The 23762-nt window shown below is 44.9% G+C and overlaps 1 protein-coding gene across 2 annotated transcripts in view; it reads left to right on the forward strand.

Moving 5' to 3' along the window:
* The first annotated feature begins 20805 nt into the window (after positions 1–20805).
* Positions 20806–23762, forward strand: part of NRAP (nebulin related anchoring protein) — a 188470-nt gene continuing 185513 nt past the window's right edge. For both annotated transcript variants that reach the window (XM_073556640.1, XM_073556641.1), the window contains exon 1: positions 20806–21041. In XM_073556640.1, coding sequence (XP_073412741.1) covers positions 20970–21041 — 72 coding nt within the window. In that variant the 5' untranslated portion in view covers positions 20806–20969. The remainder of the gene's footprint in view (positions 21042–23762) is intronic.

Raw genomic sequence — 23762 nt, forward strand, 5'->3', positions numbered from 1 at the left:
TGAATGGAGTTTATAAAATTGGCCAGAAAACAGCAAAGAAAAAAAAAAACCTAAAAAAACACTGGAAAAGGCTCAGAGGAAAAAAAAATAGTTTCAAAAGATGTTTCAGGAAAACAAAGTTTCTTGATGCTTTGCCTGAAGCGTCTCCCTCCTGAAAAGCTGACGGGTTCACCAGCCAGGAAAAGCCGTCACGTCCACAGGAGCCGTTCACTACAATGAGAGGCAGACGAACCTGGCCGCTGCAGAGTCCTCAGATTGTAGCATCTCTGGATGCAGGTTATTCAGGATTCAGACAGAAGCCATCCAAGAGCTGAAACAGGCAAACACGTCATTTAAAGGGCTTGTCTGGGACTTTTATAGTGATGGATGACCCTAAGAATTGGTCATCAATATCTAATTGGTGGTGATGCGCCACCTGAATACAATCCTTTGTCTGGAGACATGTGCTTTCTGTGTATGTGAGAGGGCATATCTTGACCTCAATTAGTGATATAGGTGTAAAAGTTACATATTTGGAGCCCACACCGATAGAACCACACCCCATTGAATTTTCTAAGCTCAGGGACCAGCAGAATCCAAGTAGTGGATTACTACTCAACTGATGCACGTAGCCAAGCCGTGTTTGGATTTAAATGAACACTAATGTTGTGCTGAGAAAAATGATACTTTGTTCGTCGCTCTACGAGGTTCCCTCCCCAAGATATGATACTTATGAGTTTATTAGGCATTTCTAAAAAGGGAAGTGCTTCCATAGCTCCGCCCACCTCTGTGATGTCACACGCAGAGGGTATATGATCAGGAGCCTCAGTCTGAAGTCAGAAAGACCTGGGGGAGACAGCGTATACCATCCATGCTGTGGGCTGAATCCTTGCCTTTGGGAGCCCCCCCCCAAACCACATGCTTTACATAGACTGAGATATCTGTAACTGTTCTTTTCATCTTTAATTATTATTATTATTTTTGTGATTGCCTGTACATTCTAAATTGTCTCAGTTTGTAACTTTTTGGATATTTGTAAACATTGCCTACTTTTTGGAGTAGAATATAAAATTACTAGCTTCGTTTCTCCTTGCTCTATAACGTATCCCTACGACCTCTGTGCTAAGTTATGCCAACGCTATCGATCGGGTGGCTCCTGACCTGATCTTGATAGAATCAGGAGCTGGTGGCGGCGTAGAGTGTGTTTTGGGCTTTTGGGGGAGACCCTGGCAGTGACGGACAGAGTTTGATAAAGTGTATATCCTGCCTAGGACCGGGATTAGTCATCTCCCTCACTGCAGCCTTCCCATTAGCCCGTACATAGTGAGGCGGCCCATCTGGCGACAACTTATCCTAGGTGCAGTTCCCTGACTGACCTGAGGGTAAGGGTCGCCGGAAAGCTACAAGTTCCAAACCAGAATTGGAAAGTGGTATAAACATAAATCCCTGCTGAAGAACTGGGGGCAACCAAACAACCCTGCAGTTCACGACACATTACTGGCAGTGGTGGGATAACCAAAAAATATCCCCCCTGTGATTCATCACATCTGGTGGCAGCGGTGGGTTAACTAAATATATCTCCCCTGCGATTTGTCACATTTGGTGGCAGAGCGGTGGGATAAGACAGCATTAGTGATATGGTCTGAGTAATCTTTCCTCTCACTAAAAACTTGCATGGTTCTTGCGAGGACCCTGCGCAAAAAGTTTTGGAGAACACACTCAGTGTTTATTAGTGCTGAGACAATACAGGGTGTATAGCAGTTACCCCTCCCCTTCTCTTTGTTTTTCTGTCCTATCTTTTATTTGGCAACCATGATTAAGCTGGGAAAAGCTTTTTGTAAGTGGCAGTCCAAGGAAACTCTTATTGCCCTGTGCACGTGGAAGCAGATTGACTCCACGGACAAAAAAAATTGGTCACGGAACTGGTGCAATTTGAAGAGGGACAGGACCGTGCCCAGGGCCCAGTAGGGGCTGGGACCAGCCAAAGTATGGACGTTATTGAACGACCTACTAGCAGCCAGGGTAGCATGGACAGCCTTCTACAGTTGGCTCTGCAACAATGCTCACAAGACAACCAGGACAGACGTCTGCAGCTGTTCCAGCAAGCCCAAGAGAGAGTAGAGCACCAAGCCCAGTGAGAGGCCGAGCAGCGAGAGGCTGAGAGAGCCAAGCGACAAGCCCAGAGAGACCATAAACTGCTGATGGCCCAGCTAGGGGTAGTACCCTCCACAGCACGGACCAGTGAGTCCAACAGCGCTCAGATTCCGAAACAGCGGCCAGAGCATTTTCCCGTGATGGAAACAGACGGGAACTTGGGCACTTTTCTGCAGGCATTTGAGAAAACCTGCAGACAGTACCAGCTGCCTGAGAACCAATGGGCCAGGTACTTGACCCCAGGGCTGAAAGGCAAAGGTCTGGAGGCCTTTGCTTCCCTCCCTCCAGAACAAGATGGGAATTATGAGGCCATCAAACAGGCCCTGATAAAGAAGTACCAGCTAACCCCTGTGGTATACTGCAAGAAGTTCCAGAACCTCCAACGTCAGTTAAAGCGATGTGGTGCAAGGACTCAGAACCCACTTTGACCAGTGGATCCAAGGACTGTCAGCGACCACCTTTGAGCAACTGAGGGACCTGATGATTAAAGATCAGTTCCTACATCTTTGCCCAACTGAGGTGCGACAGTTCGTGATGGACCGAGAGCCAAAGGATGCAGACAAAGCGGCGCAGATCGCCGACACCTATGAGGCCAACTGGAAACCAGAGATGCGGAAGCCAGTCACCGCCAGCTGGAGAGGTGGTAAGCCTGCAACCAACCCCAGCCGACACACCGGAGGCCCTGTCCCATCTGCCAACGCCAGGCCTACATCAGACCCTTGCCAGTGTTTTTCCTGCAAATGGACTGGACATATCAGCACCATCTGTCCATAGAAGCAGAAGAACCCCCTATGTTATGAATGAGTCACCGTAGGAGGCAAAAACAGAAATACTAGCTAAGTCCAGAAAACCAGAGAAGTTGGCAGCTATCGGATTACAGACCCCTGAACCTATCAACAACAACTAGCAGTAGCCGTGGGAGGTTCCTACGGTGCCCTAGACCCCTCGATCACAGCCGGAGAACTACATAGCCTAAAGACAGAAAGGGAAATCTAAACTGCCCCAGAGCAGACCCCAAAGCAATAGGCAGCCCCCAACATATAATGACGGTGAAGCAAGATGAAAAAACACACTCACACAGATAGAAAGATAGGCTGAGCAAACGATGGGGCCCAAGCTAACTACAAAGGAAAGGATAGAAAAGCTGCTGTCTGTAATCCGCCAAAACCCTATCAAAAGAGCCAACAGCTGATAGGGAAAAAAGCCCTGAAGACGCTAGGCTTCAAAAAGACTATATCAGTACTCAGGTATTTTCTGAAGACAGAGCAAAAAGGAATTCAGAATCCTTATGGATAAGATATTTTTCGGACTTACTGTGCGCTGCTTGACAAAGTTCAGTGGTACAACATGAAAGGTTTTAACTGTTTAATTCCCAACGCGTTTCGAAGTTTCTAATACTTCTTCCTCAGGGGATGACATGAAGTGAACAGATACAGCCATCTCCAGTTATATACATACAATATTTGAAATTGGGCGCCAAAAGCACATGTGATAGTGGGACAAATGTCAGAGTTCACAGGTTAAAACAGCGCAGGGTATATTAATCCATTTGCAATCGTATTAAATGCTTTTTCTTTTGTTTCTTATTGCAGGAAAGACATTATATTAGAAAAGGAAAAGGAAAAAGGAAGGAGGAAAAAATGAAAAAAAGGGGAAGCTGGAAATACCGAACCCGTTGAAAAAAAGAGAGGAGAAAGACTCCAAGTCAGGAGTCAGAACCACTATACTGGAGGAAGATACGCTTGGAAAAAAAAATTGTTCTGATCAGGAGGACTTTGAAAAACAGGCAGAAATTTTAAAGAATCGTTTTTTAAATAAAAAATATCCTGTGGATTTGGTCAAAAATGCCTATAATAAATGTAAAAATCTATCCCAAAATTCACTGGTGAATGGATCCAAGATGACTAAAACTGATGATAAAAAGTTCACAAGTAATTTCATCACACAGTATTGTGCTGAGAATATTGAAATCAGGCAGATTTTAACGAATAATTGGCATATTTTACTAAATGACCCTGTTTTAAACAAAATTCTCCCAAGAAACCCAGGTATCACCTTTCGAAGAGCTCCTACAATTAAAAATTTAGTGGCTCCTAGTCGTCTCAGAACAGATCCTCAGTCCTCCTCACAAAATCTCTTAGGAGGAATATATAAATGTGGTAGAAGAAATTGTCTATGCTGTAAAATTATTTCACATAAAGAAAATACCTTTAAATCAACCACCACTGGGGAATGTTTTCCTATCAAAAGTTTTTTGAATTGTACTACAGAATTCGTGATTTATTTAATTGAATGTGAGTGTAATAAACAATATCATAGAATCATAGAATCGTAGAGTTGGAAGGGACCTCCTGGGCCATCTGGTCCAACCCCCTGCTCAAAGCAGGATTCGCTAAATCATCCCAGTCAGATGTCTGTCCAGCCTCTGTTTGAAGGCTTCCATTGAAGGAGAACTCACCACTTCTCGTGGCAGTCTGTTCCACTCATTGATCACTCTAACTGTCAAAAAGTTTTTTCTAATATCTAATCTGTGTCTCCTCCCATTCAGTTTCATCCCATTGCTTCTAGTCTTTCCTTGTGCAAATGAGAATAAAGTTGATCCTTCTACAATGTGACAGCCCTTTAGATATTTGTAGACAGCTATTAAGTCTCCTCTCAGTCTTCTCTTTTGCAAACTAAACATTCCCAAATCCTGCAACCTTTCCTCATAAGACAGGGTTTGCAGACCGGCCACCATTCTGGTCGCTCTTTTCTGAACTTGCTCCAGTTTGTTGATGTCTTTTTTAAAATGTGGTGCCCAAAACTGGACACAATATTCCAGATGAGGTCTGACCAAAGAGGAGTAGAGGGAAATAATGACTTCACGTGATCTAGACTGTATGCTTCTGTTAATACATCCTAGAATTGCATTTGCCTTTTTTGCTGCTGCATCACACTGTTGACTCATATTCAGTCTGTGATCTATTAGTATACCCAAGTCTTTTTCACATGTGCTGTCACTTAGCCCTATTCCTCCCATTCTATATATGCTTTTTTCATTTTTATTGCCCAGATGTAGTACTTTGCATTTCTCCCTGTTAAAAACCATTCTGTTAGTTGCTGCCCACTTCTCCAGTTTATTTAAATCTTTTTGAATCCTCTCTCTCTCTTCTCTAGTATTAGCTATCCCTCCTAGCTTTGTGTCATCAGCAAATTTAATCAGTTTACCCTCAATTCCTTCATCTAAATCGTTGATAAAGATGTTGAACAATACAGGGCCCAGGACAGAGCCCTGTGGTACCCCACTTGAGACATTCTTCCAACTGGATGTGCAGCCATTTACGACCACTCTTTGGGTCCGATCACTAAGCCAGTTATGAATCCACCTAACAGTTGCCTTGTCCATTCCATACTTAGTCATTTTTTCAATAAGGATTGTATGAGAGACTTTGTCAAATGCTTTGCTGAAGTCAAGATATACTATATCTACAGCATTTCCTTGATCCACCCAATCAGTGATACCGTCATAGAAGGAAATTAAGTTAGTCTGACATGACTTATTAGTTACAAACCCATGCTGACTCTGTTTGATCACTTCATTCTTATCCAGGTATTGACATACATGTTGTTTAATAATTTGGTCAAAGATCTTTCCTGGTATAGAAGTCAGACTCACCGGCCTATAGTTGCCTGGGTCCACCTTCTTCCCCTTTTTGAAGATAGGAACAACATTTGCTCTTCTCCAGTCTTCTGGCACTTCTCCTGTTCTCCAAGAATTTTCAAAGATTATGGAGAGGGGTTCAAAAATTTCTTCTGCTATCTCCTTCAGTACTCTGGGGTGTAATTCATCTGGACCTGGAGACTTGAATTCATTTAGGTTAGCTAAGTGTTTCCTCACTATCTTTCTGTTTATAGATATCCTGGATTCTTCTATTCCCTTAATAGGACAGTGAATAACAGTTGGTGTTACATTTCCTTTCTGAGAGAAAACAGATGCAAAATAGGAATTTAAAAGTTCAGCCTTCTCAACATCCTGTCTTACCATTTCATCATTTTCATCCTGTAAAAATCCTATAGCATCTTTGAATTTTCTTTTACTTTTGACATATCCCCAAAATCCTTTATTATTGCTTTTGACATCTCTTGCAAGCCTCAATTCATTTTCAGCTTTAGATAATCTGATTTGTGCCCTGCAGGTTCTGCAGACAGCATTATATTCTTCTTTAGATATGCCTCCCTCTTTCCATTTTATAAACATTTTTTTCTTCCTTTTTAGCATGTGCTTAAGTTCTGTGTTCACCCATCCTGGTTTCCTTAAATGCTTCCTATTCTTCCCTCTTTTCGGAATTGTTAACAACTGTGCTTTGAGAATTTCATTCTTCAAGATTTCCCATCCTTCCTGGACATTTTTGTCTTTAAGGATATCCACCCATTGGATCCCTCCAATTATCTTTCTGAATCCCTTAAAATCTGCCTTTCTGAAATCTAACCTTGACGTCTGAGTCTTCACAGGTCTTCCGCCTCTAGTTATCCAAAATTCTAAAATAGCATGGTCGCTACCTCCTAGGGTTCCAGCCACTTTTACCTCCTCAACCATTTCCTCCCTGTTTATAAGGATTAGATCCAAGGTAGCAGTTCCCCTTGTTTTCTCCCCTACCTTTTGGAAGATAAAGTTGTCAGCTAGAGAGGATAAGAATTTCCTTGACCTGTTAGTTTTGCCTGAGAGAGATTCCCAACAAATGTCTGGATAGTTGAAATCTCCCATGACAACTATGTCATATTTTTTGGAGAACTTGGCCATTTGATGCATAAAGAGTTCATCCATATCTTCAGCTTGCACAGGAGGCCTGTAGTAAATGCCTACAATGGTGTCCTTTCCATTGTTCTGTCCTTGTAATCTTACCCAAACAGTTTCCACAGAACTCCCAGTCTCTGAAGCTTCAATCTCTGTGCAGATATACGCATTTCTAACATACAATGCGACACCCCCTCCTCGTTTATCAAGTCTGTTTCTTGCAAATAAGTTGTATCCTTCTAGTCTTGTATTCCAATCATGTGTATTGTCCCACCAAGTTTCAGTGATTCCAATGACATCATATTTCTTTTCCTGTGTTAGTAGTTCCAATTCTCCTTGTTTGTTGCCCATGCTTTGTGCATTAGTATAGAAACATTTTAGTTTGTGATTGGTTTCTCTTTCTCCAATATTTTTATTAATTAGATTCTTTTGTCTTTGTTCTTCCTTTCCACTTCTAATAGCAGAGTTCTCAGTAGCATTTGTCAGGTGTATGGCTTTTTCTGGTCTTTTGCTTCCCTTCCCATGTTGTTCTAGTTTAAAGCTCTCCTTACAAGTGTAGCAAGGCGACTTCCAAATACATGTTTTCCAGTCTTCGTAAGGTGCACCCCATCTCTAGCAAGTAGTCCATCGTATAAGTAGTTCACTCCGTGATCCAGAAATCCAAATCGTTGCTGACGGCACCATCGACGTAGCCAGTTGTTCACCTGCAGAATCTTATTCCACCTCCTTGTTCCATGGCCATCCACTGGGAGGATGGAAGAGAAGACCACCTGCGCTCCCAGTTCTTTCACTTTCTTGCCTAAGTCTTCAAAGTCTCTGCAGATGGTTTCCAGGTCGTTTCTTGCGGTGTCATTTGTCCCCACATGTAGTAGCAGGAATGGGTAGTCATCTGTAGGTCTGAAGAGTCCTGATATCCTGTCAGACACATCTTTAATTGTTGCACCTGGAAGACAGCACATTTCTCTTGAAGTTATATCCGGTCTGCAGATAGCGGCCTCTGTTCCTCTCAGCAGGGAATCCCCCATGACCACCACTCTCCGTTTCTTCTTCACAACATTTTTCTTTCTCCATCCAGGAGGACTCTGAGGGCGTACAAGGTTGCTGTTTGTTGGCAAAGTCTTATCCTGATGTATTTCTTCATCGTTTTCCTGCGTGAGAGCCTGGTACTGGTTCCTGAGCAGTATGGGTGCTGACTGCCTCCTGATCCTCCTGCTTCTCTGGGTCACATGTCTCCATTCCTCTGTTTCTTCAGGTGCACTTAGAATTTCTTCTCTTTCTGTAACATGAAGAGATAATTCTGCTCTGTCCAAGAACTCGTCACCTTCCTTAATGATCTTCAACGTAGCTAACCTCTCTTCGAGATTTTGCAACTTTTCCTCCAACAGGGACACAAGCTTGCATTTGTGGCATGTGAAGTTTGGCTTTTCCACTGGTAAATCTGTGAACATGTAGCAAGAAATGCAGCTCACCAAATGGCTCCTGGCCTCTTCCATCTTGAGATTTCTTAAAAACGATGAAAGATGAGCCAACGGCCAAAACCCAGTGACCGTTGAGCTCGCGGAGACTCTTCACTTATCCCAGAAGGCACTGGGAATATGCAAATGATCTCCTCAAGATTCTTCCCCTGGTTTTCCGATTTCCTCTTTTCAGCTGCAACGGCCAAACCCCAGTGATCGTTGAGCTCGCGGAGACTCTTCACTTATCCCAGAAGGCACTGGGAATATGCAAATGATCTCAAGATTCTTCCCCTGGTTTTCCGATTTCCTCTTTTCAGCTGCAACGGCCAAACCCCAGTGATCGATGAGCTCGCGGAGACTCTTCACTTATCCCAGAAGGCACTGGGAATATGCAAATGATCTCCTCAAGATTCTTCCCCTGGTTTTCCGATTTCCTCTTTTCAGCTGCAACGGCCAAACCCCAGTGATCGTTGAGCTCGCGGAGACTCTTCACTTATCCCAGAAGGCACTGGGAATATGCAAATGATCTCCTCAAGATTCTTCCCCTGGTTTTCCGATTTCCTCTTTTCAGCTGCAACGGCCAAACCCCAGTGATCGTTGAGCTCGCGGAGACTCTTCACTTATCCCAGAAGGCACTGGGAATATGCAAATGATCTCCTCAAGATTCTTCCCCTGGTTTTCCGATTTCCTCTTTTCAGCTGCAACGGCCAAACCCCAGTGATCGTTGAGCTCGCGGAGACTCTTCACTTATCCCAGAAGGCACTGGGAATATGCAAATGATCTCCTCAAGATTCTTCCCCTGGTTTTCCGATTTCCTCTTTTCAGCTGCAACGGCCAAACCCCAGTGATCGTTGAGCTCGCGGAGACTCTTCACTTATCCCAGAAGGCACTGGGAATATGCAAATGATCTCCTCAAGATTCTTCCCCTGGTTTTCCGATTTCCTCTTTTCAGCTGCAACGGCCAAACCCCAGTGATCGATGAGCTAGCGGAGACTCTTCACTTATCCCAGAAGGCACTGGGAATATGCAAATGATCTCCTCAAGATTCTTCCCCTGGTTTTCCGATTTCCTCTTTTCAGCTGCAACGGCCAAACCCCAGTGATCGTTGAGCTCGCGGAGACTCTTCACTTATCCCAGAAGGCACTAGGAATATGCAAATGATCTCCTCAAGATTCTTCCCCTGGTTTTCCGATTTCCTCTTTTCAGCTGCAACGGCCAAACCCCAGTGATCGTTGAGCTCGCGGAGACTCTTCACTTATCCCAGAAGGCACTGGGAATATGCAAATGATCTCCTCAAGATTCTTCCCCTGGTTTTCCGATTTCCTCTTTTCAGCTGCAACGGCCAAACCCCAGTGATCGTTGAGCTCGCGGAGACTCTTCACTTATCCCAGAAGGCACTGGGAATATGCAAATGATCTCCTCAAGATTCTTCCCCTGGTTTTCCGATTTCCTCTTTTCAGCTGCAACGGCCAAACCCCAGTGATCGTTGAGCTCGCGGAGACTCTTCACTTATCCCAGAAGGCACTGGGAATATGCAAATGATCTCCTCGAGATTCTTCCTCTGGTTTTGGCCTGTATATGTAGGGAGAACCACGCAACCCTTGCATCTAAGGGTTAATTCCCATAGACACAATATCAAAATTGGTTTCCTACAACATGGTGTCTCTAGACATTTTGCTTTAAAGCATAACAGAAATTTTAATGGATTCAAAATAAGTCCAATTGAATGTATTCCTAATGATCATCCCGACAGAATCGGGCAATTGAATCGTAAAGAAGTCTTCTGGATTTATAGATTGAACACATTGAAACCAAATGGACTTAGGCCTCTTTCACACATCAGGTTTTCGCCGTCAGGCGCGATCCGGCGCTTTTGACAAAAACCGGATCCGGCGAAATGCAATGCCGGATCCGGTTTCCCCCCCATTGACTTGCATTTGCGCCGGATCGCGGCGGATGGCCATGCGTTTCATCCGGTTTTCGCCGGATCTGGCAATGTGTCGCGATCCGGCGTCTGGAAAAAACGGCTACTGTAATGTTTTTTGTCTCCGGCGTGTCCGGTTTTTCAAACAATGAAAGCCTATGAGCGCCGCAATGCGCCGGATCCGGTTTTTTGGGTCTGAGCATGCTCAGTAGCTCTGCCCACAGCACACATATATAAATGCATGACAGTGGGACCCTCAGCCACAGCCAACGTGCCACCCAAGACAGCAACCAGGCGCAGGAGAAGGCAGGAGACATCTGCAGCACCATCAGCACCACCACCACCACAAATGGAGCAGCATGCTGAACAACGGGAGGGGAGTCCAGCAGCAGATGAGAGACGGTAATTATCAAATCCCCCATTCCTCCAAACTAGGGCCATGGAATATCAAGATATTCATTGCCCCTTTGTTTCTCTTTATTCAACAGCTGCCCAAGAGATGCAGCAGCAGCAGCAGCAACAGTGGCAGCACTGGCAGCACTGGCAGCAACACCACCCACAGCCATGGAGTCTGGCCATGAGGAAGACAGCACATCTTCTTCTGGGAGCCCTCCCTCGCATCGTCAGCGTTTGACGGTAAGTTTTTATTTCCAAAATCCATCATCTCTGTAATATATGTCTATTCATTGCCTTTTATTTCAAAACAGGAATCACAAGCTGAAGAGGAGCTCCCAGAAGAAGAAGGAAGGGGTGGACAGACACTTGGAGTGGGCTCACAATTGGTAAGTTTTTTGCATCAAACGCAGAAACACAACATCACACTACACACAACACATAGAAAACAATGTTCTGCAGACCACACACAGCAAACAAATGCCTACATCCAAAGACATAACATTTTTTGTTTTCTTCTCTAGTCTTCCCAATCTGGTGCTCGGCCAAGAGGTCCTCGCAGTGCCTCCCAGGGTCGTCGGCGACAGCAACGCGGCGGTCACCAGCGTGTAAGTATAAATATTTTTGCTTTGTTTTTTTTGCACTTTTTATTTCATTTCTTTTGTGGAGGCTAATTATGTTATTTTTGTCTTTTTCTTTAACAGCCTTCACAGCGTGCTCCCGACTCTGACGGTGAGGATGGAGGGATTGATGTGGACCGCCTCATCGATCTCGTCAGAGAAAGGGAGCCGCTCTGGAATATGGCTGACCGCCGCCACGCTGACCTGATCGTTACCCGACGACTCTGGGAGGAAATCTGTTCGCTCCTTGTGGACCGCTGGGAGGACCTCGATGCTCGGGCCCAGATTAAAGAGCGTAAGTATATACAGTACCGGTTGCTTGATGTAAACCAGTGTTTCCCGAACAACAGTCCTCGTGGTCCCCACGGATCATGTGTTCAGGATTTCTATTTACTATGGAAATCCTGAAAACATGACCCCTGGGGACCATGAGGACTGGAGTTTGGGAAACACTGATGTTGTATACTAACCACTTTGTCTTTTCTCGTTTCAGGGGACAGAATTGTGAAGCGGTGGCGGTCTGTGAGGGATCGTTTCAAGAAGGAGTTCAATAAAGAGATGCGGGCCCCGAGTGGATCTGGAGGACGCAGGAGCAAGTACAAGTACGCACGAGCCCTGTCGTTCCTCCGGGATACAATGGTCACCAGAAGGTAAATATTACACACCACATGTGACAAAAAAATGTTTAGATGTAACTTTTTTTTTTCAGCCAGGGCCATACCATGTCAGTATTTTAATTGTTTTTTTTTCCTCTTTATTCCACAGCACAGTGAGCAGCACTCGGGAGCCTGCACGATTGGACCCTTCTGAGGCGATCCCTGAGGAGACCGGCACCGAGGGACACTTCGACCGCCCCGGTACATCTGCACCTTCCCAGCCTTCCCACACATTCGACCCATCTGTCCCATCCACCAGCACAGGAGCATCGTGGCCGCCTACATTACATGAAGCTGCTGGTGAGGAGATCGCTTTCCCTTTACCCCACCCTTCTGCCCCTGCCACCTCTAGTACACCTGCGGGTACTGGGCGGCAGCGGCAGAGGGGTCAGGAAAAGAGCTATGCCCCAGAGTTCTTGCATCTGAATGCATCTTTCCAGAACTGTCTAAAAGTCTTGTCAGAGCTTTCAGCAGATCATCTCCAGCATTCTGGAGGTGAAGACACTTCTGCAAACCATGCATTCAGAAGCAAGATCTTCGCCAAACCACACCTTTTTCAGGTCTGTTGTGGAGCGCATGGCAACATTATCTCCTACCCAGCAGATGCATGTAATGCATTCATGCCACGGTGCTCTCCAGCACGTTACCTCCCAACCTCCACCTCCCACCACTGTAGTTCCTCCACCTGCACCCCCTCCAGCCACTTTCCATCCTCCCCCTCCTATTACATACCATCCACCTCCCCAGCACCAGCCACCTCCCCAGTACCAGCAACCTCCCCAGTACCAGCAACCTCCCCAGTACCAGCAACCTCCCCAGTACCAGCAACCTCCCCAGTACCAGCAACCTCCCCAGTACCAGCAACCTGCCCCGTACCAAACTCCTTCCCTATACAACTTGCCATCAACATCATCTGCTCCTACAGTCCCTGCCCAACCCTCCACTCCACCGCCCACCACCTCTTCTTCCTCCCACATGTCCACCCATTCTGTAGCTTTTTCCACACCTTCACCTCTAACTGTTCCTTCCCCACCACGATCCCAGTCCTCTCTCCACACTCCCAGTGTCGAAGTGTCCCGCAGCCCCTCCAGCAGTATTTCCACCCCACACTACACCGAGTTATAATGTTTTTTGTTGTAATAAAAATGCCCATTTGGTTTCAAACATTTATTAAAAAAGTTTTTTAAACTTTAAAAACATTTTACAAAAAAAAATATTTTAAAATAAAAGTTAAATTATCGTTTACACTGGTTGTCTGTCATTTCTTTCTGCGGCGAACTATGTTTAAAAAAAAAGGTTAAATACAGGGTATTTAAAAGGTAAAAAGGTATTCAAAACCAGGTATATACAGTGGGGAAAAAAAGTATTTAGTCAGTCAGCAATAGTGCAAGTTCCACCACTTAAAAAGATGAGAGGCGTCTGTAATTTACATCATAGGTAGACCTCAACTATGGGAGACAAACTGAGAAAAAAAAATCCAGAAAATCACATTGTCTGTTTTTTTTTCATTTTATTTGCATATTATGGTGGAAAATAAGTATTTGGTCAGAAACAAAATTTCATCTCAATACTTTGTGATATATCCTTTGTTGGCAATGACAGAGGTCAGTTTTCTGTAAGTCTTCACAAGGTTGCCACACACTGTTGTTGGTATGTTGGCCCATTCCTCCATGCAGATCTCCTCTAGAGCAGTGATGTTTTTGGCTTTTCGCTTGGCAACACGGACTTTCAACTCCCTCCAAAGGTTTTCTATAGGGTTGAGATCTGGAGACTGGCTAGGCCACTCCAGGACCTTGAAATGCTTCTTACGAAGCCACTCCTTCGTTGCCCTGGCGGTGTGCTTTGGATCATTGTCATGTTGAAAGACCCAGCCATGTTTCATCTTCAATGCCCTTGCTGATGGAAGGAGGTTTGCACTCAAAATCTCACGATACATGGCCCCATTCATTCTTTCATGTACCCGGATCAGTCGTCCTGGCCCCTTTGCAGAGAAACAGCCCCAAAGCATGATGTTTCCACCACCATGCTTTACAGTAGGTATGATGTTTGATGGATGCAACTCAGTATTCTTTTTCCTCCAAACACGACAAGTTGTGTTTCTACCAAACAGTTCCAGTTTGGTTTCATCAGACCATAGGACATTCTCCCAAAACTCCTCTGGATCATCCAAATGCTATCTAGCAAACTTCAGACGGGCCCGGACATGTACAGGCTTAAGCAGTGGGACACGTCTGGCACTGCAGGATCTGAGTCCATGGTGGCGTAGTGTGTTACTTATGGTAGGCCTTGTTACATTGGTCCCAGCTCTCTGCAGTTCATTCACTAGGTCCCCCCGCGTGGTTCTGGGATTTTTGCTCACCGTTCTTGTGATCATTCTGACCCCACGGGGTGGGATTTTGCGTGGAGCACCAGATCGAGGGAGATTATCAGTGGTCTTGTATGTCTTCCATTTTCTAATTATTGCTCCCACAGTTGATTTCTTCACTCCAAGCTGGTTGGCTATTGCAGATTCAGTCTTCCCAGCCTGGTGCAGGGCTACAATTTTGTTTCTGGTGTCCTTTGACAGCTCTTTGGTCTTCACCATAGTGGAGTTTGGAGTCAGACTGTTTGAGGGTGTGCACAGGTGTCTTTTTATACTGATAACAAGTTTAAACAGGTGCCATTACTACAGGTAATGAGTGGAGGAAAGAGGAGACTCTTAAAGAAGAAGTTACAGGTCTGTGAGAGCCAGAAATCTTGATTGCTTGTTTCTGACCAAATACTTATTTTCCACCATAATATGCAAATAAAATGAAAAAAAAACAGACAATGTGATTTTCTGGATTTTTTTTTCTCAGTTTGTCTCCCATAGTTGAGGTCTACCTATGATGTAAATTACAGACGCCTCTCATCTTTTTAAGTGGTGGAACTTGCACTATTGCTGACTGACTAAATACTTTTTTTCCCCACTGTAACTGTGGGTAAATTTTACCTTTTTGCCACAGTTGTGTTCCTGGTTGTGTTTGAAGCAAAGTATTTCACCTAAAAAGTTGTGTTTATTGTTGGTGATTTCCTAACAATGTACACAACTTTTGTTACAAGGTGAAATACTTTGCATAAAACACAACCAGGTACACACCTGTGGCCTAAAGCTAAAAATAGTAAGACCATGACAAGATAGCCAACTTTGGTTGGCAAAGGTATATACTGTTGGTACAGAAGGTACACAAGTTTGGTTGGGCACAAATCTTTCACACTCTGTCATCCTGCCAGTGTACTCTGCCTTGAGGTGACATAAAGTATAGTGCAAAATTGTCCCTCATTACTGAAACCGTCACAGAACTTCTAGTGGTAATGTCCTGGTAATCTTGCAAGGTGGTTTCTTCAGAGGTGTCCTCAATGGAAATGGGTTCCTTGCAGATAACAAAATTGTGGAGTACCACGCAAGCTTTGATCACCTCGTCCACAGTTTCTGTCTTGAGGTTGATCGCAGTCAATAGGACCCGCCATTTGGCTGTCAGAATACCAAAGGTACATTCAACCATTCTTCTTGCTCTTGTGAGGCGGTAATTAAAAATGCGTTTTGGTCTTGTCAATCCTCTGCTAGAGTACGGTTTCAAAAGGTGTTCTGACAGCTGGAAGGCTTCATCCCCTACACAGACAAATGGCATAGGTGGACCAGATGTTTGCGGCAGCGGTCTAGGGGATGGGAACTGGAAGGTGTTTCCATACAGTTTACACCCCATGGCAGACAGTTTGAAAACTTGAGAGTCATTGGAGCGGCCATAGGCCCCAATATCAACCGCAATAAATTTGTATTCTGCGTCAGCGATGGCCATGAGGACAATTGAAAAATATTTCTTGTAATTGAAATATTCCGATCCCGATCCAGCTGGCTTTACAATGCGGATGTTTCCCGTCCACAGCGCCCAAGCAGTTTGGAAACTGACATATCTGTAGAAACTTTTCTGAAATTTCAATCCACCTCTCTGTTGTGGGCTCTGGTAAAAACTCTTCAGCTAAGGAGTCCCACAGTGCACGGCATGTGTACTTCACTATTCCAGATATGGTGGAAATCCCGAGTCTGTACTGGAAATGCAGTGACGAAAGGGATTCTCCAGTTGCAAGAAATCTGTGGGGAATTAAAAAACAATCAATTAGTTTTAAATCACAGCATTACATACCAAAACTCAGCTATAACACTTGGAGATACAAACTACCACCAACAAGATTGCAGTGAAAGTGTGCTCTGATGCGATCACATCCAATAAATGTGGCTTACCTTAAAGTCACCATCAGACGCTCTGCGGGTGAAACAGAGAAGCGGCAATAGGTGTCCGCTTTTCTTATGAGGTGTGCAATGCGCTCCACCAAGTAATCAAAACTCTCCATTTTCATCCGAACATATCCAAAAAATTTATCCGGGTTTCGTCTAAGGTCCATGCATAGTGTAGAATAGACCCCACGCGTCATTCTCTTGGCTGTGATGGGGTGGATCCACAAACGTCGTCTACGATGCCTGATGCGCCGCTGTCTCGCTCTCTCCTTCTCCAGAACAATCACCCTCAAACGATTCGACTCCGCTGTAAAATCCGCCAAATTCTTCAAAATATTTCCAATCACAACATCCATCTTCACCAGTCACTTGCTCTTCTCTCCAACCTGCACTTTCTCCTCTACAACCTGTCAAAGAAGGGCTGTAGGAACACGCTATATATAGTTTTTCAGTAGCCAATCCCGTTCGGAAGGCCACAAGGGTCAATTTTAAAAACCGGATCCGGCGTAATCCGTCAAAAAACGGAACAAAAACCGGATTAACCGGATGAGACGGATCCGGTTTTTTCTGTCAAGAACAAGACGGATCCGGCAGAAAAACGGATCCGTCACATCCGGTTTTACGAAACATTTGCCGGATCCGGCGTTCCGGCACGACGCCGGATCGCGCCTGACGCCGAAAACCTGATGTGTGAAAGTAGCCTTAACGAGATCACTGAAGTTTTTCTATAATGGTACTTTTTAACAGTGTAATTTTTCTTTAATAATTTTGTATGATAATTTCCTTGCTTCATGTTAGAGTGTTTCCATAAGAGTATTGGACTATTAATGGATATAATTCTCTTGTTTTATATTGGAGCGTTTCTATATTTTATACATATTTTTTTATATATATATTTTTATTATATGCATATATATTTTTTTTCCACAAAAACAAGATACATAATATAACTTTCCTCTTTCCACCCACCCGGGTTGCAATCCGGCTCCCATATGTTCTTTTTTGGTGAGATTCCTTGTAGGTCCTTTCCTCATACTTGGTACTATTTGATTTTTTTCAAATCTATTCAGAATTTCAACCATAGTCATACTCTTTTTAGGACACAATCATTTTTTATTCTCACAGTTTTTATTTTATATATACAATTTTTATATATATATATATATATTTAAATATATTTTTTAATCTTTTTCATTTTTTAATTAACAAATTTTTAACCTTTTTTATATATATAAATAGTCCCCTTTTCCAAGTGTATCTTCCTCCAGTATAGTGGTTCTGACTTGGAGTCTTTCTCCTCTCTTTTTTTTCAACGGGTTCGGTATTTCCAGATTCCCCTTTTTTTCATTTTTTTCATTTTTTCCTCCTTCCTTTTTCCTTTTCCTTTTTAAATATAATGTCTTTCCTGCAATAAGAAACAAAAGAAAAAGCATTTAATACGATTGCAAATGGATTAATATACCCTGCGCTGTTTTAACCTGTGAACTCTGACATTTGTCCCACTATCACATGTGCTTTTGGCGCCCAATTTCAAATATTGTATGTATATAACTGGAGATGGCTGTATCTGTTCACTTCATGTCATCCCCTGAGGAAGAAGTATTAGAAACTTCGAAACGCGTTGGGAATTAAACAGTTAAAACCTTTCATGTTGTACCACTGAACTTTGCCAAGCAGCGCACAGTAAGTCCGAAAAATATCTTATCCATAAGGATTCACATTGGCGGTCACGGAGTGGACCTTCGGGCGTGCAGCAGCTGACAGTTGATTTATGTGCCCTTATCTCCCCTGGAAAAGGTGAGTGAATTTCTTATCATTCAGCCCTAACAATCACCCGGATAAGACCCTATTGCGCTTTCTTATTTCCTTAGGCTCTTTTATATACAAAAAGGAATTCAGCACACCCCAGCAGGGAATGGCAGAAATCCAGAAAAACAAGGAAAAACAAAACCAAAACACAAATACAAAAAACAGAGCAGAAAACTTAGCTTTTGAGGAGCAGGAATCAGACTGGTCTCCTAGAATCCCTCAGAGAGATCACCAGCAAGGCAGAAGGGCGTCGGCTGCCTTATATCCAGTCAGCAATTCCCGTCACCCAGTCATCATCATCCTGCCCAGATGCTTGGTAATCAGCCTCACTGCCTTCCTTCACAAGAAGAGGGAGTTCATCAGACCTCAATGGTGAAGGGGAAAATGAACTCACAACACCCCTAGCCAAGGCCTCCGGGCCTAATGCATCTGTTCTTTTGGTGGATGGGGTGGTTGGGAGGGTCGATGACAATATGCAGCAAGTCCGCATGGGGGCCCATCTCGCTACAGGCCTCAAAGACACACCTAACAGGAGCAAGCGACAGTGCTAAGGGAGATGGGGAGATGTATGGGAACCATGAGGATGGTAATTCTGTACAACTGACCAGTAACCATGAGGAAGGTAAATGCCCCATGATTAGCACTGCTCCTGAGGTATTGGGGGTGGATGCGGAGGTAGAACTCATAGCAGCGCCGGCTGATGGGTCTGTGGAAAACTCCGGGGAGACAGCCTACGTGGCCGCTGTCACCCGCAGTAAGAGTGCCCAGATTGTAGGTAATGCCCTGCTACGGACCCTCTTCAGTCAGAGGGTTGACTGAAACAGAGATGGACCCCGAGCAGGTCCCAGAGGGTTCCTGTGAGGAAGGAACCTTGACGTCACTACTTGCTGCCTCCAGCCAGGAGTTCCAGGATGCTCTGCAGTCAGATGCGAGCCTGGAGGCCTTGAGAGGCCTCGTCCAGGAGCGTACCTCCGAGTCGGATAAGGACAGGGTGTTCTGGGAACGAGGAAGGTTGTATCAGGAGACAGTTCCCGATAAATCTCAAAAAGAGTGGTTGAGGGAAAGACAACTGGACGTCCCGTACCAATTTAGGGGTGAGTTGTTGCCGATTGCGTTGAGATTCCGTTCTCTGGACACTTGGTGATCAGCAGCCCGGCTGCTTCAACACTATTGGCCCAAGATGGGGACAGATGTGATCAACTACTGCCGCTCCTGTATCACCTGTCAAAGCGTAGGTAAGTCAGGGCCTGTTCCCAAGGCTCCCCTGATCTCTTTGCCAGTGATAGAGGAGCCTTTCCTGGGGATCTCTGTGGACATTGTGGGCCCACTGGCCGTCTCCAGCAGATCAGGAAAAAAATACATCCTCACTGTGGTAGACTATGCTACCCGGTACCCGGAGGCAGTGGCTCTGTCCTCAACTAGGGTGGATAAGGTGGCGGATGCACTGGTGACCATCTTTTCACAAGTAGGATTTCCCAGGGAGACGGTGACCGACCAAGAAGCCCAATTCATGTCTCGCCTAATGGAGGCTCTGTAAGAAAATGCAGGTGAAGCATCTGGTATCAAGTGTGTATCACCCTCAAACCAATGGTTTGTGTGAGCACGGTACCCTCAAACAGATGCTAAAAATGCTGGTTGAGACCCAAGGGTGCGACTGGGAGCGATACCTCCGACACCTGCTATTCGCTTACCGAGAGTTTCCGAAGGCCTCGACGGGGTTCTCCCCCTTCGAGCTCCTGCATGGCAGGCAAGTCCGGGGACCCCATGGGTTGGTAAGGGAATCCTGGGAAGAGGGGCCGGCCCTTTCAGAGTTGTCCATTGTGGATTATGTCATGCTCTTCCGTGACAAAATACAGACCTTGATGCAGTTAGTGCATGACAACATGACACAGGCTCAGGCTGACCAGAAGCACTGGTACGATCAGAAAGCCCGGGAGTGGACCTACCAGATGGGTCAAAAGGTGTGGGAGCTGGTCCCCGTACCAAGGGATAAGCTTCAAGCCACCTGGGAAGGCCCATACGTCATACACCAACAGCTCAACCCAGTCACCTACGTGGTCACTCTTGACCATGCTCGGGGTAGGCGTAAGGCCTTTCACGTCAATATGATGACGGCTGATCAAGAACGTGAAGCCTACGTCCTACCGGTCTGCAACCTGCACTTGCTTCTGCTCACCGGGCCCCGTACACCAGTAAGGGTAGTAATGCCCTGATGGCAGCCCTGCTGTGATTCATACAGGATGGAGAAGACAAACTCTCAAATCATTAATGAAACCCGATTACAGAAATGATTTCTACCCCCAAATACAGGGATTTATGGCATGAAACTCCCCTGAATGTGTCTGGATCGCCTCTCTTTCTGGGGAGCTCGGTGAAGAAAATTTTTACCACCCAGCCTTGCGCAGATATGGAGATCTGCCTGTTGCAGGTCTCGGAGATAACCTTCACTATAATACCCCTCACCTGGTTCTACAAGTACAGATACATCTAGGAAAGTGCCAGAAGTTTCTCAGAAATGTAGTTTTTTGGGGCCTTGTGAGATTAGTGCTGAAGTCCTATTCATATTGATGAGTATGGAATTATTTTTACCATCTTGTAGCAGTGACTGAGCTATAATAATGTTATTACAGACCGGCCCGGTCATTGCACTTGTTTCTGCAGGTTCCAGTATGACTTCACTCTCCTTTTTAGTGTGAGCTGTCACCCATACGTAGCCCAGTCCTCCCCCTATAAATGAGACCCCGCATCGTGACTTGTGGACATAAATAGCTGGCAGATCTACACGCCGTCCACATCTGACTCCATAATAAGAGGAACATTAACGTGAGCGAGGGTCAGCTGTCACTCCTCTGCCTGGACCTGACATCACACAATACAGTCTGCTCCATCTGCGGCACTCACCGGGACTTTACAAAGATTATTGCAAAGTTTTTACTTTGGATTTCACAATGAACATTGTGCCTTGTGCCCGCTGTGGGTACGGCGTGTACCCGGCCGAGAAGATCAGCTGCATAGATCAGGTACCGAGCGTAATATACATCGTATGGAAACAAATATCAACGCGGATAGGAATAATCTCTTAGGACTGCTGAGCCGTGTATCTAATCCTATCCTGTGTGATACTGACTGCTGAGCCGTGTATCTAATCCTCTCCTGTGTGATACTGTGTGCTGAGCCGTGTATCTAATCCTATCCTGTGTGATACTGACTGCTGAGCCATGTATCTAATCCTCTCCTGTGTGATATTGACTGCTGAGCCGTGTATCTAATCCTCTCCTGTGTGATGCTGTCTGCTGAGCCGTGTATCTAATCCTATCCTGTGTGATACTGACTGCTGAGCCGTGTATCTAATCCTATCCTGTGTGATACTGACTGCTGAGCCGTGTATCTAATCCTATCCTGTGTGATACTGACTGCTGAGTCGTGTATCTAATCCTATCCTGTGTGATACTGACTGCTGAGTCGTGTATCTAATCCTCTCCTGTGTGATACTGACTGCTGAGCTGTGTATCTAATCCTATCCTGTGTGATACTGCTGAGCTATGTATCTAATCCTATCCTGTGTGATACAGTCTGCTGAGCTGTGTGTCTAATCCTATCCTGTGTGATACTGACTGCTGAGCTATGTATGTAATCCTATCCTGTGTGATACTGACTGCTGAGCTGTGTATCTAATCATATCCTGTGTGATACAGTCTGCTGAGCCGTGTATCTAATCCTCTCCTGTGTGATACTGTCTGCTGAGCCGTGTATCTAATCCTATCCTGTGTGACACTCTCTGCTGAGCCGTGTATCTAATCCTATCCTGTGTGATACTGTCTGCTGAGCAGTGTATCTATTCCCATCCTGTGTGATACTGACTGCTGAGCTGTGTATCTAATCCTATCCTGTGTGATACTGACTGCTGAGCTGTGTATCTAATCCTATCCTGTGTGATACAGTCTGCTGAGCCGTGTATCTTATCCTCTCCTGTGTGATACTGTCTACTGAGCCGTGTATCTAATCCTATCCTGTGTGATACTGACTGCTGAGCTGTGTATCTAATCCTATCCTGTGTGATACAGTCTGCTGAGCTGTGTATCTAATCCTATCCTTTGTGATACTGTCTGCTGAGCCGTGTATCTAATCCTATCCTGTGTGATACTGACTGCTGAGCTGTGTATCTAATCCTATCCTGTGTGATACAGTCTGCTGATCCGTGTATCTTATCCTCTCCTGTGTGATACTGTCTACTGAGCCGTGTATCTAATCCTATCCTGTGTGATACTGACTGCTGAGCTGTGTATCTAATCCTATCCTGTGTGATACAGTCTGCTGAGCTGTGTATCTAATCCTATCCTTTGTGATACTGTCTGCTGAGCCGTGTATCTAATCCTATACTGTGTGATACTGACTGCTGAGCTGTGTATCTAATCCTTTCCTGTGTGATACTGACTGCTGAGCCTTGTATCTAATCCTCTCCTGTGTGATACTGACTGCTGAGCCATGTATCTAATCCTATCCTGTGTGATACTGACTGCTGAGCTGTGTATCTAATCCTATCCTGTGTGATACCGTCTGCTGAGCCATGTATCTAATCCTATCCTGTGTGATACTGACTGCTTAGCCGTGTATCTAATCCTATCCTGTGTGATACTGCTGAGCCGTGTATCTAATCCTATCCTGTGTGATACTGCTGAGCCGTGTATCTAATCCTCTCCTGTGATACTGTCAGCTGAGCCATGTATCTAATCCTATCCTGTGTGATACTGACTGCTTAGCCGTGTATCTAATCCTATCCTGTGTGATACTGCTGAATCGTGTATCTAATCCTCTCCTGTGTGATACTGACTGCTGAGCCGTATATCTAATCCCATCCTGTGTGATACTGACTGCTGAGCCATGTATCTAATCCTATCCTGTGTGATACTGTCTGCTGAGCCATGTATCTAATCCTATCCTGTGTGATACTGTCTGCTGAGCCGTGTATCTAATCCTCTCCTGTGTGATACTGACTGCTGAGCCGTGTATCTAATCCTATCCTGTGTGATACTGACTGCTGAGCCGTGTATCTAATACTATCCTGTGTGATACTGACTGCTGAGCCGTGTATCTAATCCTATCCTGTGTGATACTGACTGCTGAGCCGTGTATCTAATACTATCCTGTGTGATACTGACTGCTGAGCTGTGTATCTAATCCTATCCTGTGTGATACCGTCTGCTGAGCCATGTATCTAATCCTATCCTGTGTGATACTGTCTGCTGAGCCATGTATCTAATCCTATCCTGTGTGATACTGTCTGCTGAGCCGTGTATCTAATCCTCTCCTGAGTGATACTGTCTGCTGAGCCGTGTATCTAATCCTATCCTGTGTGATACTGTGTGTTGCAGTGGTATTTATGTGTAGATTTGTCACTGTTGATTAGTAATTGTGTATCACTATCAGTGTGGAATGTGATTCCAAGGCCCCACCAGTAACAATGACCTTGGGGGGCCACTTTTCACCTGCATACAAATGTACCACTACCCTATACAGGAGCTTCTCACTATATTAGAATATCATCTAAAGTGAATTTATTTCAGTTCTTCAATACAGACAGTGCCTCTCCTCTATTCTATAGAGTCATTACACACAGAGTGATCTATGTCACGGGTTTATTTCTGGTAATGTTGATGATTATGGCTTACAGCCAATGAAACCCAAAAGTCATTATCTCAGTAAATTAGAATAATTAACAAAAAACTAGCTCCACAATCATG

The sequence above is a fragment of the Dendrobates tinctorius genome, unplaced genomic scaffold (assembly GCF_039654945.1).
Source record: "Dendrobates tinctorius isolate UK_male_01 unplaced genomic scaffold, ASM3965494v1 ptg000236l, whole genome shotgun sequence".
Taxonomy (NCBI): Eukaryota; Metazoa; Chordata; class Amphibia; order Anura; family Dendrobatidae; genus Dendrobates; species Dendrobates tinctorius.